Raw genomic sequence first — 14,422 nt, forward strand, 5'->3', positions numbered from 1 at the left:
TTCGGCTGGAAAAGCCCTTTGAGATCGTCAAGTCCAACCATCAGCCCAGGGCTGCCGAGCCCATGGCTAAACCACATCCCCCAGCACCACATCCACACCGTTTTTAAACACCTCCAGGGATGGCCATTCCACCACCTCCCTGAGCAGCCTGTTCCAGTGCTTGACCACCCTTTCTGAGAAAAAAATTTTCCCCATACCCAATCTAAGCCTCCCCTGGCACAAGTTGAGGCCGTTCCCTCCTGTCCTGTCGCTTGCCTCCTGGCAGAAGGGCCCGTCCCCACCAGCGCAGCCGGGGCGGCTGGCCTCCACGCTCCAGTCAGCCCTGCTCACCCCATTCCCCTCAGGCCGATGTCAGCACTCAGCTTTGGTCTCATATACGGTGTATTCACAATTTTGCTTAATAGAAGGAAAACTGATGAAGCTGTCGGTGAGGAGTGGGCGCCAGCGTTACACCGGCAACGGGCCGAGCCTGGGCTTTCCTGAAGGAGCACACGGGTCCGGGCCCAGGCAGGGCCCAGCAGCACAGGTACAGCAAATGTAAAATTAGAGCTAAAACCAGCGTAAAGCAAATAATGATTCACACTACCAGAAGACAAACGCTAAGGGCTCCAAAGCAAGAACAGGCTTCAAGACAGAAGTAGTATGTTCTGCTACCAAAAAAAAAAAACAAACGGGTACACCTATGCAAGGTCTTTTAGACTGGAAAACTTTTGTTGTTGTTTTCAATTATATTTGTGCTGAGAAAAAAAGACTATCACTACCCGCAGAGTTGTCTCTTTTTGTTAGGCCACATGGCTACGACAAAACTACACTAGAGACCTCAGGGACACACAGACACAAGACCGCAAAGCATTTAACATGCACAACAAGCTGTAAAGGCACTGACAACTTGACAAAGTAATTCACCACGGCTGCCCTTACCGGCTGCGAATTCGCACATCACATCCCCCTTCCTCCCAGGCCTGAGGCAGGCAGGCAGGCACGTTTCATCTTTAGCCTCAGAAAGGCACGGAAGGGGAAGGAGAGCCCCTTGCCCTCCACTCAGGGTCACTGACCCATCTCTATCATAAATAGCCAAGGTACACCTAAGCCTTTTCATAGAATGATTAAAACTAGGGAAAAAATGCTGCTCTACACTCTAGGAGTGTTATAATAATGGCAAAATACTGATTTGAAAGCCAGCTATTTTTAAAATTAGAAGTGCTTAAGCATTGCCTAAGACCTACGCAATCAGGCTTTAACAGCTTAGAGCACTCATGTGTATGACAGCAAACCATTTCCCCTGCGCCAGATTCCCTGGATTGCACTCAGAAACAGTTAATGCACCTAGCTGAACGACAGCTGAACGCCCACAAATAACTCATCCAGAAGAACCAATAACTTACCTGTCCCATGATACTATGTTCAAAGTTAACAACTGCTCTCAGGAAAACAAACCATCAACAAGTACAGGTTAAAATGACCTCTTTAATGACCACTGTTAATGGCAAACATACTAGCATTTGGTCTCCGCTTTTACCTTTACACAAATGTTCTTTTTTCATAAAAGTACAAAGAGATTTATCAATAGAATTGGAGGTTGCAATTTTGATCCTACAAAATTATGATTATTTCTTTTAGCATAAAAGTAAGAGTAATTCCAGTTAAGTCCAAATTTAAGATGTGACATCAGTGTCCAGTTTTCACAGCCAGCAACATTGTGAGATATATTGTAACTGGTTTTTCATGTATATGTACAAATAAAAATGCTACAAAAAAGTACTACATGAATACCGAGAAGTCAAAAGTATATCTTCTATTAAGGAAAATTAGGTTTTTTTACTTGGACATCATCAACATGGGTGAAAAGTGGTCACAAGCCCTTAAGCAATATTTAATGCAGTTGATATTTTTATGATCCCACCTGTTTTCCAACTAAAAAGAAATACCATGAAATAAATATATTAACTTTTTTTGTATCACCTAGGTGGAAATGTTAAATAAGCTTAAACTCAGAATAATTTTTTTAAAAATTGACTTATAAAACCAGTTCACGATGATCAAAGTACAAGTTAGTAAGACTACATTTGGCAAAGCAAACATTTAAAACTGGCAAGTATTTTTAACTCAAAATGTCATTAAATGCACAATATGTTATTTCCTAAAAGTGAAAGTTATCAGTACAAAAAGAAACAGAAAATACAGGTTTTTTTGTAACTAGTAAAACCTCTGTCTATAAGAGTATTTTGCTGTGAAAAACTTACATCTCTGAAATACACACATACATTTCTGGAACTGTATTGCCCAACGGGTATAGCCATGAGGATAAATATGAAAGACAAATAAACTTTCACTACAGAGAGATTATTACAAGCTTAGAAAACTGAAATAGGAACATTTTTACTATAATTTTTTAACAATGTTATTTACATTTGTTTCTTGTAATTCTGTTGTGAAATCCCCACTTATTTATGAGACTAAGCAGAGGATCTGTAGAAATGATTGCTTCTGGACCAGAAGAGGGAGCTAACGTTAATTTTTTTATTTATTAAATTAAAGCAGTATGTAAGAGCATAGAATTTAAAGGTAAAGTACTTTTAAAACATTCATTAGACACTTTGATATATTATGCATTTAAATTAAAGTAACAGATTACAACCTCTCTGACTGGCATCTGTAGTAATGGCAGTACAGGTCAGAGTTAAGGTAAATGGCCTCTTTCAATCTTTGAATTTGGGCAACAGACCCATCTCTTTCTCACTGGGGTTCCAGCCGTCTCCATCAGCCACTGTATGACCTGCACGCGCTCCCAAGAACTCTCCTACCCTCTCACAGCTGATACCTAAACAAAAAAGCGTATTGCCCTGCACCAAACGCTTTCAGCCTTACCCCTTCTGCTAAGCTGGCACATAGAAGCATTCTCCCTGATGGGAATGAAGAGCTTTGTAAGCTTCTCCCAGCTCTTGCTATAAAGACTCAGTACACACATACCGCCTGAAAAGTCTTCAATCCAAGAGATGCCTTCAAGCATTTTTAAGGACAAACTGCCTTATACCTCTCTGTTTTCAAAGGGCACTCACAAAGCCAGCTCAGGCTCTGCTTTTGCCTCCTAAACTGCAGCCTCTGCCAGTTATTCTGTACCAAGTTCTTGCTCTTTGCAGACTTAAACCACCACACAAAGTTATCAAATTTTAAATTTCCCTGTCCACTACCTTTAATACAACATTATGCTACCACAGCTGTGATTATGGACAAAGAATACAAAAGCACATTTCCCTTCTTGAGGGACTCTGTGTTGGATTAGACATGATGAAAGAGAATCTCTTGGATAAATAAGTTTGTATTACACACTATATAATTATTTGTTTACATGCAATAAATACCATATCCATTTCCACTTAATGTTTTCAGAAATTTAGTGTAATAGAATCATTGTTATGTACAGTATCAACAAACGGAATCGGGAGAATGGTACCGCCAGAGAAATCTGGGATAGAGTACACAAGCAGCATGCCTTCGAAGTAGCTAGTGAGGAGCTACGTGTGGAAACGGGGTTTACAAGCGTACAAAATATCACATGTAAAAACATTTATACAATAGCAAGAAGAGAGCCTAGAGAAGCATGAAAGAAGAAGGGTATGTTTGAGTTTCATGTAAAGGCAGTGAAACCAACAGACAGAAAAAGAAAAGATTTAAAGTAAAGACTAAAATGTCAGTATTAACAGAACAAATCCCACCAAGCAAAAATCCATTAATGAGTTCTAAGGACAAATAATAAAAGTCTAAGAATAAGATATATTTTTCTTTGCCCTTACACAATGTAATACTTAAATACATGGTTATTCTCTCAGATCTTAAATAAGAGTTCTGTAAGTCTCTAAATATGATTTTGCGTTCTCAAAGGAGTATCTGTTAACAATTCTGGAGATTAGAAACACACTGATTAAAGCATCAATTTTATTAGAAGATAACTAAAAAATAAAAAATAATAATTTCAGCAATAGAACAAAACAACAGAATAAAGAAATGCAGAAATACAAGTATGTAGGTAGGCACAGTGAAAAATACTTTCAATACAACGATTAACACGGTGCCATATAATAAATGTTTATTTATTAATCTCATGGCTTCTTTGATGGCCCAGGACTTTTCCGTTTAGCAGCCTTCTCCTTTTTCAGCTGTAACAAAGAAAGACACCAACAATGGTTCAAACATTAATTTGCAAGTCAGCTACCAATGTGATATTAAATCTCTACATCCAGTCCCAAATTTTCCAGAGTAATACATGCAGTGGGGAGAGCTACAGATTATTACCAGCCCAACCTAGCGTTGCTTACTTTTGCATCATAGGGCATAGGAGCACTTCCAGAACCCTACAGCTCCTCCCCTATTCAAACCAGGGTTGCCTTTATCTCTGATAACGGCAATCTAGGTATCTATGTATCCCTCAAGGCCAACACGCCTCACAAATGGTCATGGGTTTATCTTTATGTCAATTGAAGGTAAAGAACTTTTATTACAGACATGTAACAGACACAGACTAACCAGCATGCACAAAATCAGATAGGGAGTTTGCTGCTGAGGTAGATGCTAAACAGCCATCTCAGTGTCTTTCCCTCATACAATTTTTTTCTACAAAGTAGGCTCTTACAGCATGGTATGATTTACCAACACATATACATTTAACTCTGCCATTTTGCAGTAAGACTATTAATCCAAACAAATATATCTGTTGGTTTTAGAAGCAACAGTTGTTCTCAAGTATTGTTACATCAGTGAATGAAATTCTATTTAGAGCAATTATATAAAAAGGATGCACAGACTTTTGCATCTCATCTAACGTAAGAGATCATGTTGCTACCAACAATGCAAGGGAAAATAAAATAGTATTTTTAACATGCTTTTTTTCCCCCATAAAATAGTGTCAGAAGGAAGCAAGGTCCCAGTCCTGATTTGGATGTCTACAAATGAACTCTCTGCTAAGCAATCCTGTTGTTGGTCTACACAAGAACTCATTTTCAAACATTTTTCCATACGGGCAGGCTTGACATTTTTATCTGACATTCCTACTACCTTTTGCAAAGAAATCAAAATCCTGGGGGAAAAAAGAAATGCAGCAATTTGGATTTGAAAGTAACATATTTTCTCTTATAAACTGATACTACATTTGTAACATCCTACCATATTTTGTGATAGTTTCCAAAATAAAGAATTTAAAATTTCATAAAGCTAGAACAGCTTTCTCATTAACAAACACCTGGCTGCAAGCAGCAAATATAACAGCAGTTAAGATTTTGGAATTTAATTATGCAACATTGCCTTACAAAAGAATTCATAAACAGTCACGACATACTTCCAGCCAGGATGGTGGAACTAAGAAGCTAATGCAGTGAAAGAATAGGTATTTAAACATCTAAGTAACCTACACCACAGGGCATTTAAATTTAAGATAGTCAGTGGGGTGGAGGAGGCACCTGTAAGGGGGTGATTCAGATCATCTAAGACAGACACACCAGATTTAGCCCAACTACTCAGACACTCATAAGGAAAAGAACATAATAAAAGTTTTATAAACAAGGTAGCAAACAAACATTCCTAAATGTCACAGGAGACCTTCTGTGAATCTTCTTGTTTCTTTTTCTCGCATGTAAAATATTTTGGTTTTTTGTAATCGTGAGTTACTTCAATAAAAATCTGCCCAGTTAAGGTAAATACCATCCCAGACATGACTGACCTCTGAAGTCCTGTGATAGCTCATAATTGTATTTCAAACTTTAAGAAGCTAGTGATTTTTCAGACAGAAATTATACAATGCATTTATATGCCATTTAAATCATACATGTATCTTTTTTAGACATCCTCTTGTGAAAATATATTTGAATTAAGATAAATGTAGTAACTTGCCCGTTCTTGATAACGTTTTTCAAAGTAAGCCATGTCATCATCTTCTGAATGCTTTCCATGAGAAACTTGCCTTGTGGCACCAGAATCACCTGGGGGGGGGGAGGGAAACACCACCAAACTTTTTTCATTAATGATACTTGCTACTCCATTACTTATGTTTTACATTTGGCAAAACACATCTAAAATAAGAACCCACCTTTACAGGCAAGTAACAAAGCCCAGCAATTGGGATCAAAGAGTAACCTCCTCAGTCCAGGCTAGCAGCTATTATAAATAGTCTTGGAGGAGTTCAACAGTTACATTAATTCCTAAATTCTTACAACTAAATAAGGGGCATAAAATAAGCATAACTGATCCATAATTCCATGCAGAAAAGACTTTCTGACAGAAAGCAGTTTCACAGGATTGTGCTGACCATGTACAATCCATTCAGATATGATGAGCTTCTAGTAGGAATTGAAAATTTAAAAAACTAATCCAATGAGTGACACCATTAATGAAGACGATACCAAACGCTAGAAAAAGTTAAAAAGCACATCATGAGCAAAACCAACAAGCAGTAACAAAACAGTTATTCTAAGCACTTCAAGTACATGAATGTTGTACTAACTTTTCACATAACAAGGCTTCAATACTAATTTTAACCTTGATTTTAGCCCTAGGCATGCTTCAACTCATAAACAAAGCTGATTAATTTTATATTAAATACTTTTTGTAAATCAGTATTATACTACTAATATAGCACCTGCTATCTGTGAGGTGGTTTGAGCAGAACTAGAAGGTCCCTCAAATGCTTTTAGAAATGGATGATCCATGCTGGTAACGGGGGATTCTAAAAGTTCAGCAGAAGGAGCCCCTGTGGGAAAAGAAGTTGAATGAAAACAAAAAAATAACTTCACAAGATGTATTAAGAATATACATGATGAAGTCAAAACAAGGCTACAGGTTCATATCCACAACACTCAGTGCAGACCCCAGAAACTTGAGCTAATAAAAGTGTTAGAGAGGATGGCTTCAAAAGAAATTAAAAGCTTTGTTTCTTTAATTACTACAGCTATGATATAGTTTCTAAACTTCAGACAAATCCAGGAAACCAGCCCAGAATTTAAAAAAGAAATAATGAGTACATGGCAATAATAAATAAAACAGTATTTCAGGACAAAGAGTGTCCATTACTAAACAACACAAAATCACAGAGCAGCAGAGGCATCAAGGCCAACTAACATGCCTGTCAAAAATAAAGTTCTACAAATTACCTCCTTTTTTTTTTTTTTTTTATGCTGAACAGCTACTAACCTTTGAGTTTGGGAAAAAAAAATGGGCAGTATTAGGCTGAAGGATTAACATAAATATAACATGGAAGTATTAAGAGAAAAAAACCCAGAAGTTACAGAGTTCTTTCTAAAAGATATGCTCCAATTCAACCAGAAGCTACTGGGCTGAACACCAGAATTGTTGACAAAGAGTTTTAGTATCAATTCACTACAGGATGTTGGACAAGATGGTCACAGTGATCTCTCTGCACCTAAGGACTGCTGGGGGGTGGGGTGGAGGGGGAATCTGTCTTAAGTCCTACCTACTGCTATTGATCCAGCTCGCTTTTGAACTTCGAAAATCTGTGTTGAATTACTACTTTTCAAAACTACTTAGTTGGAGAATTAAAATTTCACCTCAGGTCAGCTGCACTTACCTATTCCACTGTCATCAAGTCTCAGGTAGCCTTCTGCTAGTGAACTAAAACCAGTCAGTCCTCCCACAGCAGCATAAGGAACATCCTGCCCCACGGGCCTCCTTTGGGCTAAGCGCTCCTGTTTAGTTTCCACGACTGTTTCATGAGCATATGTTGGCTGACCACATGCACAGGTAAAGCAACTATGAAAGCCCGAACACTTGGAACCTAATTAACAAACAAATAACATTAATGAGTGAGATGATAATGGAATTTAGAATCATATAGGTTGGAAAAGACCTTTGAGATCATCAGGTCCAACCATTAACCCAGGACTGTCAAGTCCATCACTAAACTATGTCCCTAAGCAAAATTTATACCTCATTGCAGACAAAACAGTGCTTCCCTAAACTGATCTTCTCAAAATCTCAAGTTCCTTCACTGCAAAAGCATCCAGCTGTATGAAAATGCTGTATAAAACACGAGAAAGGATGAATGTGGGGGTTAGATCATAGGGGTTGCCCAGTCTCAGGGTCTCATTAAGTCACGTTTTGAGTACCTCCAAGAATGGAGATTCCACCTCTCTGAGCAGCCTGGACCAATGTTGGTCCTCTCTTAGAACAGACATTTCTTTCCTAGTATCTAATTGGATTTCCTATGTTGCAACTTGTGTCCATTGCCATTAGCAACACCCTCCTCTATCTCTCCCCTAATAAAAAAGAAAAATAAAAACCCCGTATCTATTACTGGGTAACAAAGGCAACCTGCCAGCATTTTGGCAGTATTACTTCCAAAGGCGTGCAGCACATGTCAACGCTGCATGGCCAGAAAACTTCAAATCACAATTTATGGTACAAATAACAATTTAAATGTCTTTTACAAGTAGCAAAATTATCTTGGTAGTAAATAGAGGCCGCAGCAACAGCAAAATGGGTTCTACATAAGAGTACCATTAGACCGACTTTCAGGGGTTTTTTTAAGCTTACATAGCCACAAGATGTAATTCAAATAGTTATACAAATGGCATGTGGCATTCAGAAACACAGAGAGGTGATGTATCTTCCCTAGCTACAGCCAAGACTCTCATCAAAGCCCTGCTGGAGCAATGATGTGGACAAGAAATTGAGGAATTGATTTTGCAAATGTTTCATTACACAAATTACTCTGCTTCCAACTCCCAGTTACAGTCCATTTTGCAGAGCCCCAAGAAAGATTTTTTTTAAGTCTTGTGTAATATGTTCAAGGATTGTGTTCTTGGAAATGTTAAAGGCTTTTTCATATAATTTTGGGCACTTCATAATAACAAAGCTCTTACTCTGTCTTTAGATACAGAATAAAGTATATAGACTATACAAAGTGCAACAGCAGTATTTTTTCAATTATAATTTATCTATCACATTACATTTATACAGCACTGGGCTAGACTAATAAGAGTACACTAAAACAACACAAGTTCAAAATAGAAGTCTCGGTACTTCTCTGTGTGATCTGTAAAGCCCTCAGAAGTGTCTGTATTTTTGAGGAACGCTAGAAAAAGTGCATAATGTAAACGGTTATTAAAAACACTCTCTTCTCAGGATTCAGTCTGAATTGCCCAATTGCACATTTAAGAATTCCACACTACTTTGAGCAAATCCTTGAAAAGCTGTCATATAAATATTTCATGTTTTATTCTGTGGGATATGATTCTCATCCAGCAAAAGCTGTTTATGGTTTTTCCTACACAAATTAGACAAACTTCACAAAAGAAATTCACTAAACTCTATGAAGAGCCACCTCCAGGTACGAAACTGTAGAAAAAAAAAATCTTGTTTATGTAATTTGAGGTTGCAAGCTATAACATCTTTATGCACTTTTTTTTTATCCTCTATGGTTAATAATTACCGCTGTTCCATTACAATAAACTCGAACAACTGAAGCAAAAAGCTTCCTCTTAATGCCTTCTCAAACCTTTTACTTGAAACTCCATTCCATTTGCATTTCTTGACTCACACTCTGTATGCTTGGCAACTGCTTTGTTAGCCTGCTAACAATAGTACTATCTGGGAACAGAGCGCTAATTCTTATTGAGTCCAGAAAAAGATAGAAAAATACATTAACGTTATATTCAACCGGGCAATAGAGGAATGAAGATCATCACCTCTCTCTCTCAAACTACCAATTTCATGTAGAAGAGTCACGTGCACGCAGCACTGGAAGGGACAAACCGCACATGGGGTGCTCTCATACTGCCTGACTTCAGGCTGCTGTCTCCATATGCACCTAACCAAATAATTCAAAAACTTACGCTCCTTCACAGGACTTGGGGAAGCTAAGGATGTTGTTTTAAACCCTCCCGTGCAAAAGGCAATGTCTTCCTTCCCATTTCCCATCCTTCCGCAAGGACCAAAATACGCATTAGTGACAAGTGTAGCACATACCTAATACTTTGGGGAGAATACAGATCCCTAACATGCTGGTCCTGTGAAGTTTCCTAGCAAAGAATGCTGCGAGCACATCAGTAACTTACAGGAGTTACATGAAAATCCACGTGCTGCACTGTGCTGATCAGCAAAATGTTTACATCTACAACGGATGGGCTGCGTGCCATTTAGAGGGACATAGTGATAGGACTGGCACAGGCAACGGCTCACTCTACAAGGCACACAAATAGGACGGTCTTTGGGAATCACTTCATAGTCCGTTCTGTGTTGTTTGTACCTAGAACAGGCAAAACCAGTAACTCTTATAACCTTGCTAGTATTTATCAGAAAACTGAAAGTCTTATAATTTATCTTACAAGTTCTGTTTTGTGTTATCTTATAATCATATTCATTACTGGTAATTGTTAATTTTCAATTAAATGCATAATATCAGGTGCCTTTACATCCATTCATTACTAAATATCACAGATCCTTATGTTTCATTTTGACAGCACTATCAGAATCAATCTGGTCTACTCAGAGGAACTCGTGGCTCAAAGCTGAATTTATTGAAGACTACAAAATCATTTTGGTCTCAAAAAATGTACTAAGATTTAGATTTAAGAACAGTTCTTATGATTTAAACCCTAATTTTCTCAGCCCTTAGACCTTAAATTAATTTCCTTATACCATTCTGTGATGTATCTGGAAACATTCTACATTTTCCTGATTTAAAAAAATATGACAGTGCAAAAAAAGAAAAGATGCCTACCGGTGAGTACAAAAGCACAGCGTCTCTGGCCCCACAAGCTTACAGTCCATGCCAGTTGGTGATCTCCAGCTCACATACAACCTGTTCTGTAACCGAACTGGTAATACTTTTCTTTTGTACTCCTCGTATTCCTCAGGGGTAAAGAGCTTTCCTCCATCATCACCACCCACAATTCTGTAAACATGTAATAACATAATAAAAGAAACCCCCCAAAAAAAGAAAATGAGGACAATAAAAGTAGGTTTCTCAAGGTATTTTTTCAAATGTGTAACAACACTTCTGTTATAAATGCAGAAAAAGGTAATCTAATACTTCAAAATACTGTTCTAGTGATATACATTTAACAGATCTATACCTGATCTTTAATGAAATTTTTTGAATGCTGCTCTTTTCAAAAATCTGCTCTGACAGACTGAAAATCAAGTGTTGTAAAAGAGAAGGAAAAAATGAATAAAGCAAACTACCAAGCTCCTTTTCATACAGCAGAAAAAGCAATGGGCATCAAGGGTTGTGTAACCAGCCAGCACTGCCGCAGACTCCTCGCATGACCTCTGGCAAGTCATTTCACCCACCTACACCTAACTGTACTGCAGACTTCTATCAAGTTACCTAATCTTAGCCTACCGTAAGATTATTTAACTGCAAATAGATAACCACACTGCCATCAAAGTAATAAACAATACAGCCAAGCTGTCTTCTAATTTGAAGAAGACTAAGCCAGATTCTGTACATAAAGCTGACCGCAGCTGTGCCCCACACCTCAGGCAGGCAGGTTTAAATTCAAGGTCATTGAATAGCCAGAACTCTGGAGCAGTGTCCAAATTCTGCATTTATGGAGACAACTGAAGACACTTAAGTAAAAATCTGTATGATACAATTTAGACTTAATTGCAGCACTTAACTATGCTGAAGGTCAGTTTATTAAAGTCTGTAAATATTTCAGTCGTTATTTGTTGGATGGACTAAAACATACCTCAGAAGCGCTTCTTTGTGAAATATCCTGTGAATTTGTAGGTTGCCAGTACCATACAGCACCAGTATAACGTGTCAACAGTCACTGTCATTTGCACGTCAATCCAGCCGACACGCTGAAGCAGTGCATAACTACATATGTAAGAAATACCACTGTGCCTACCTCCTGCGTCCTCCTCAGGGTTTTCCTAAGCTAAATTAGGACCCCATCTCAGTATAACGACCGAGTTCATGGTTATTTTTTTGCTCAACTCTTCAGGAGGAGCAACAACAAGATTAGCAAAGACACACGCGAGTCTAAGGACACGCGTTTATACGCTGTAAAACTTGGTTTACGACGTGCAAAAGTCTGTGCTCCCTGGCAGGGCGGTACAGCTGACACGTCACCCCCCCACGCCACACCAGGGACACGCTGCCAGGCCGGCAGGTGCGCAGGCCCCGACGGGCCAGGCGAGGCGAGGCGAGCCCAGGCTTCCCCGGCAGGCAGCGCCTGCCAGCCGCCGCACACGGGCGAGGCGCGCTGGGCTGGTCCGGTCACCGGCCACCGCGGCTGCCCCTGGCGAGGCGATGCCGCCCCCCCCACCGAGGGCCGCTCGGGCACCGGGCGCAGGCCGGCAACGCGCTTCCGACTTCGCCAGCAAATGGCGGGGGTGGGGGCGTGTGGCACCACGAAGCCGCAGCAGACCCCGAAGAGGCGGCTCCGGGAGCGCGGGGTGCGATCCCACCTCCTCGCCAGGGCGCGGGGAAGGGAAAGGCCCCCGCCCCCCCCTCCCCCCTCCGCGGCGACGGCGGGCGAGGCGCGGGGCTCCGCTCACCGCCGGTACTCCGCGTACTGCTCCAAGGCCGCAGCCTCCACCCGCAGCCGCTCCATGCCCAGCCCCGCCGCCGGCAGGGCTTCTGCAGCGCCGTGCGGGGCCGGCGGGAGGCGGGCGGGGCGGCTGCGCGTCCGCAGCGGCACGTAGCGCAGCGGCACAGCGGGGACGCGCCCGCGGAACGTGCCCGCAGCTGCGAGGCCGCGGCAGCACCGTGCGCGGCGGCCACGGCAGCACCGTGCGCGGCGGCCACGGCGACCGGTCACGCACCCCCCACCCGGCACGGCCCGGCACGGCCCCCCCAAGCCCTCCCGCCTGCCCCCGCACCCGCGCTGACCCCAGCTGCTGCTGCTGCTCCCGGCCCCCCCCGAACCTCAGGCCACCGCGGGCGCGGTGGGGAGCCGAGGGGCGGCTGTGGGCGCGTACCCCGTTCCTTGGCGCACGTCCATTACCAAACACATGCTGTGTCCAGTGCTGAAGACAAAAGGCGGCCAACCTGGGGAAACACTTGTAACCAAAGGTGGTTCTTCCACGGCACGTCCCAGTTCCTCTGCCGGTGCCGCAAACGATGCCACCAGGTTGGAACAGCTCCCCTGGCGTGGGTGCAGCTGTAGTAAAGAGACCACAGGCTGCTTTCTGACACTTGATATTGTATGAATTCACTTTAGGATAGAGTAAGCCTTGTAGTTAAAATATAATGAATATAAAAAATTATCCTAATGAAACTAGTAGTTGCACAACAGAAGCTGCTATGAAATTCTCTGTACAGCCCTGTACCAAGGCTAAGAACTTATATTTACTCAAAGAATGTAGGTATAGTCATTAGGTCATGTAACCATAGTCTGAAAGAAATAATTAGTGAAATAACTGATGAAAGGAGTCTGTTTCTTTAACTTTCTCTAACAAGGGGCCTGTTTATAAGTTGTCTAGAGGGAGCGACTAAAAGAAACAAGAAGAAACAGATGGTCAACAAGGACATAAACTAGCTCAGACCCATAAGAACACTGCAAACTTGCAAGATCATCACATACCAGGCAAAAGGTGAAAAGTACACCATGAGGAAGACCTACGGCCTTCCTCCCAAAGACCCCTGCCCACAGTTCTTGGAGGAATATGCGCAAGCGCAAAGGACTGATAAGCTAATTAACATACAAAGTGAGAGTAGGCGGGATTAGGTAATGAATATGTATATGTATTAACTGAATATTCGTTGTTTTATTGTATAAATATAAGATAATTCGTTACTTTAAACATGCACGTTAGGCAGAAGGATCCCCCGTGCATCCAGTGCTGCCAATAAACGATACTCAGTCACTAAGAAATTTTGACTTCGTTCTTTAAATCATACTGCACTGTGTAAACAGTCTGCTTCCTCTCGATAAAAGCAAGGTGGTGGGTGACTGCACAGGTGAGCAAAAGCTCTAGTAGGTTTGTCTTAGCTTTGGGAAATCGGTATTTAAATCATGCTCTGCGTGCCAGCATAAGCTACAAGCCCTCAGACTGTCAAAGTGAGGCCCAAGAGAGCAGGATTTTTCATCAATGAAATGACAGGCACCTGTCAAAACAGGTACAGCAATTCAAGGAAATCTCTGGGTTGTTTTGCACTGGACAAGCCACCAGCAGCGAAGCAGAAGATGAAAAGAAGCATCACAAGGGCCAAAGCAGCGTTCTCTCCTCCCAGAAAGATGAAACAACAGGAGACTTGTGGGTTTCCAGCAGTATCTGAATAAGGTGATAGGGCACATGGTCTGGGCATTTGTCCCGTATGAGAAATTTCAGCAGTGCAGGCAGCACCACGATACAACACACATGTTGTGTCACACCGAGGTCTGAACACAAACAGGTTCCTCTTAAAGGCAGAAAAGATGGGAGCAAGCTGTCACTGCATCTTCAAGGAAGCTGGTGGAGGAAA

General features: G+C 41.2%; 1 protein-coding gene across 2 annotated transcripts; it reads right to left on the bottom strand.

Annotated features, from left to right (window-relative positions):
* Positions 1 to 2,034: 2,034 nt before the first annotated feature.
* On the bottom strand, positions 2,035 to 13,154 carry FAM221A (family with sequence similarity 221 member A). Of its 2 annotated transcripts, none has more exons than XM_037387131.1 (7): positions 13,007 to 13,154; positions 10,727 to 10,900; positions 10,062 to 10,252; positions 7,574 to 7,780; positions 6,629 to 6,739; positions 5,884 to 5,972; positions 2,035 to 4,157 (listed from the first exon to the last, which is right to left on the bottom strand). In XM_037387131.1, exons 2-7 carry the CDS (start codon positions 10,774 to 10,776, stop codon positions 4,101 to 4,103), a joined length of 705 nt encoding a protein of 234 aa, XP_037243028.1. In that variant the 5' UTR covers positions 10,777 to 10,900; positions 13,007 to 13,154; the 3' UTR covers positions 2,035 to 4,100. The 2 variants fall into 2 exon arrangements, with proteins under 2 accessions (XP_037243028.1, XP_037243027.1); XM_037387130.1 differs by lacking the exon at positions 13,007 to 13,154 and adding an exon at positions 12,514 to 12,649.
* Positions 13,155 to 14,422: the final 1,268 nt, after the last annotated feature.

Source organism: Falco rusticolus, chromosome 4, assembly GCF_015220075.1.
Source record: "Falco rusticolus isolate bFalRus1 chromosome 4, bFalRus1.pri, whole genome shotgun sequence".
NCBI lineage: Eukaryota > Metazoa > Chordata > Aves > Falconiformes > Falconidae > Falco > Falco rusticolus.

Coding starts and splice junctions, on each gene's coding strand:
- FAM221A (XM_037387130.1), bottom strand. CDS start 12,569: ATGGAGCGGCTGCGGGTGGAGGCTGCGGCCTTGGAGCAGTACGCGGAG. Junction 7,781..10,061: donor TGGATTTTCATGTAACTCCT/GTAAGTTACTGA, acceptor TTTGTTAATTAG/GTTCCAAGTGTTCGGGCTTT. Junction 4,158..5,883: donor AAAAACGTTATCAAGAACGG/GCAAGTTACTAC, acceptor TCTTTGTTACAG/CTGAAAAAGGAGAAGGCTGC.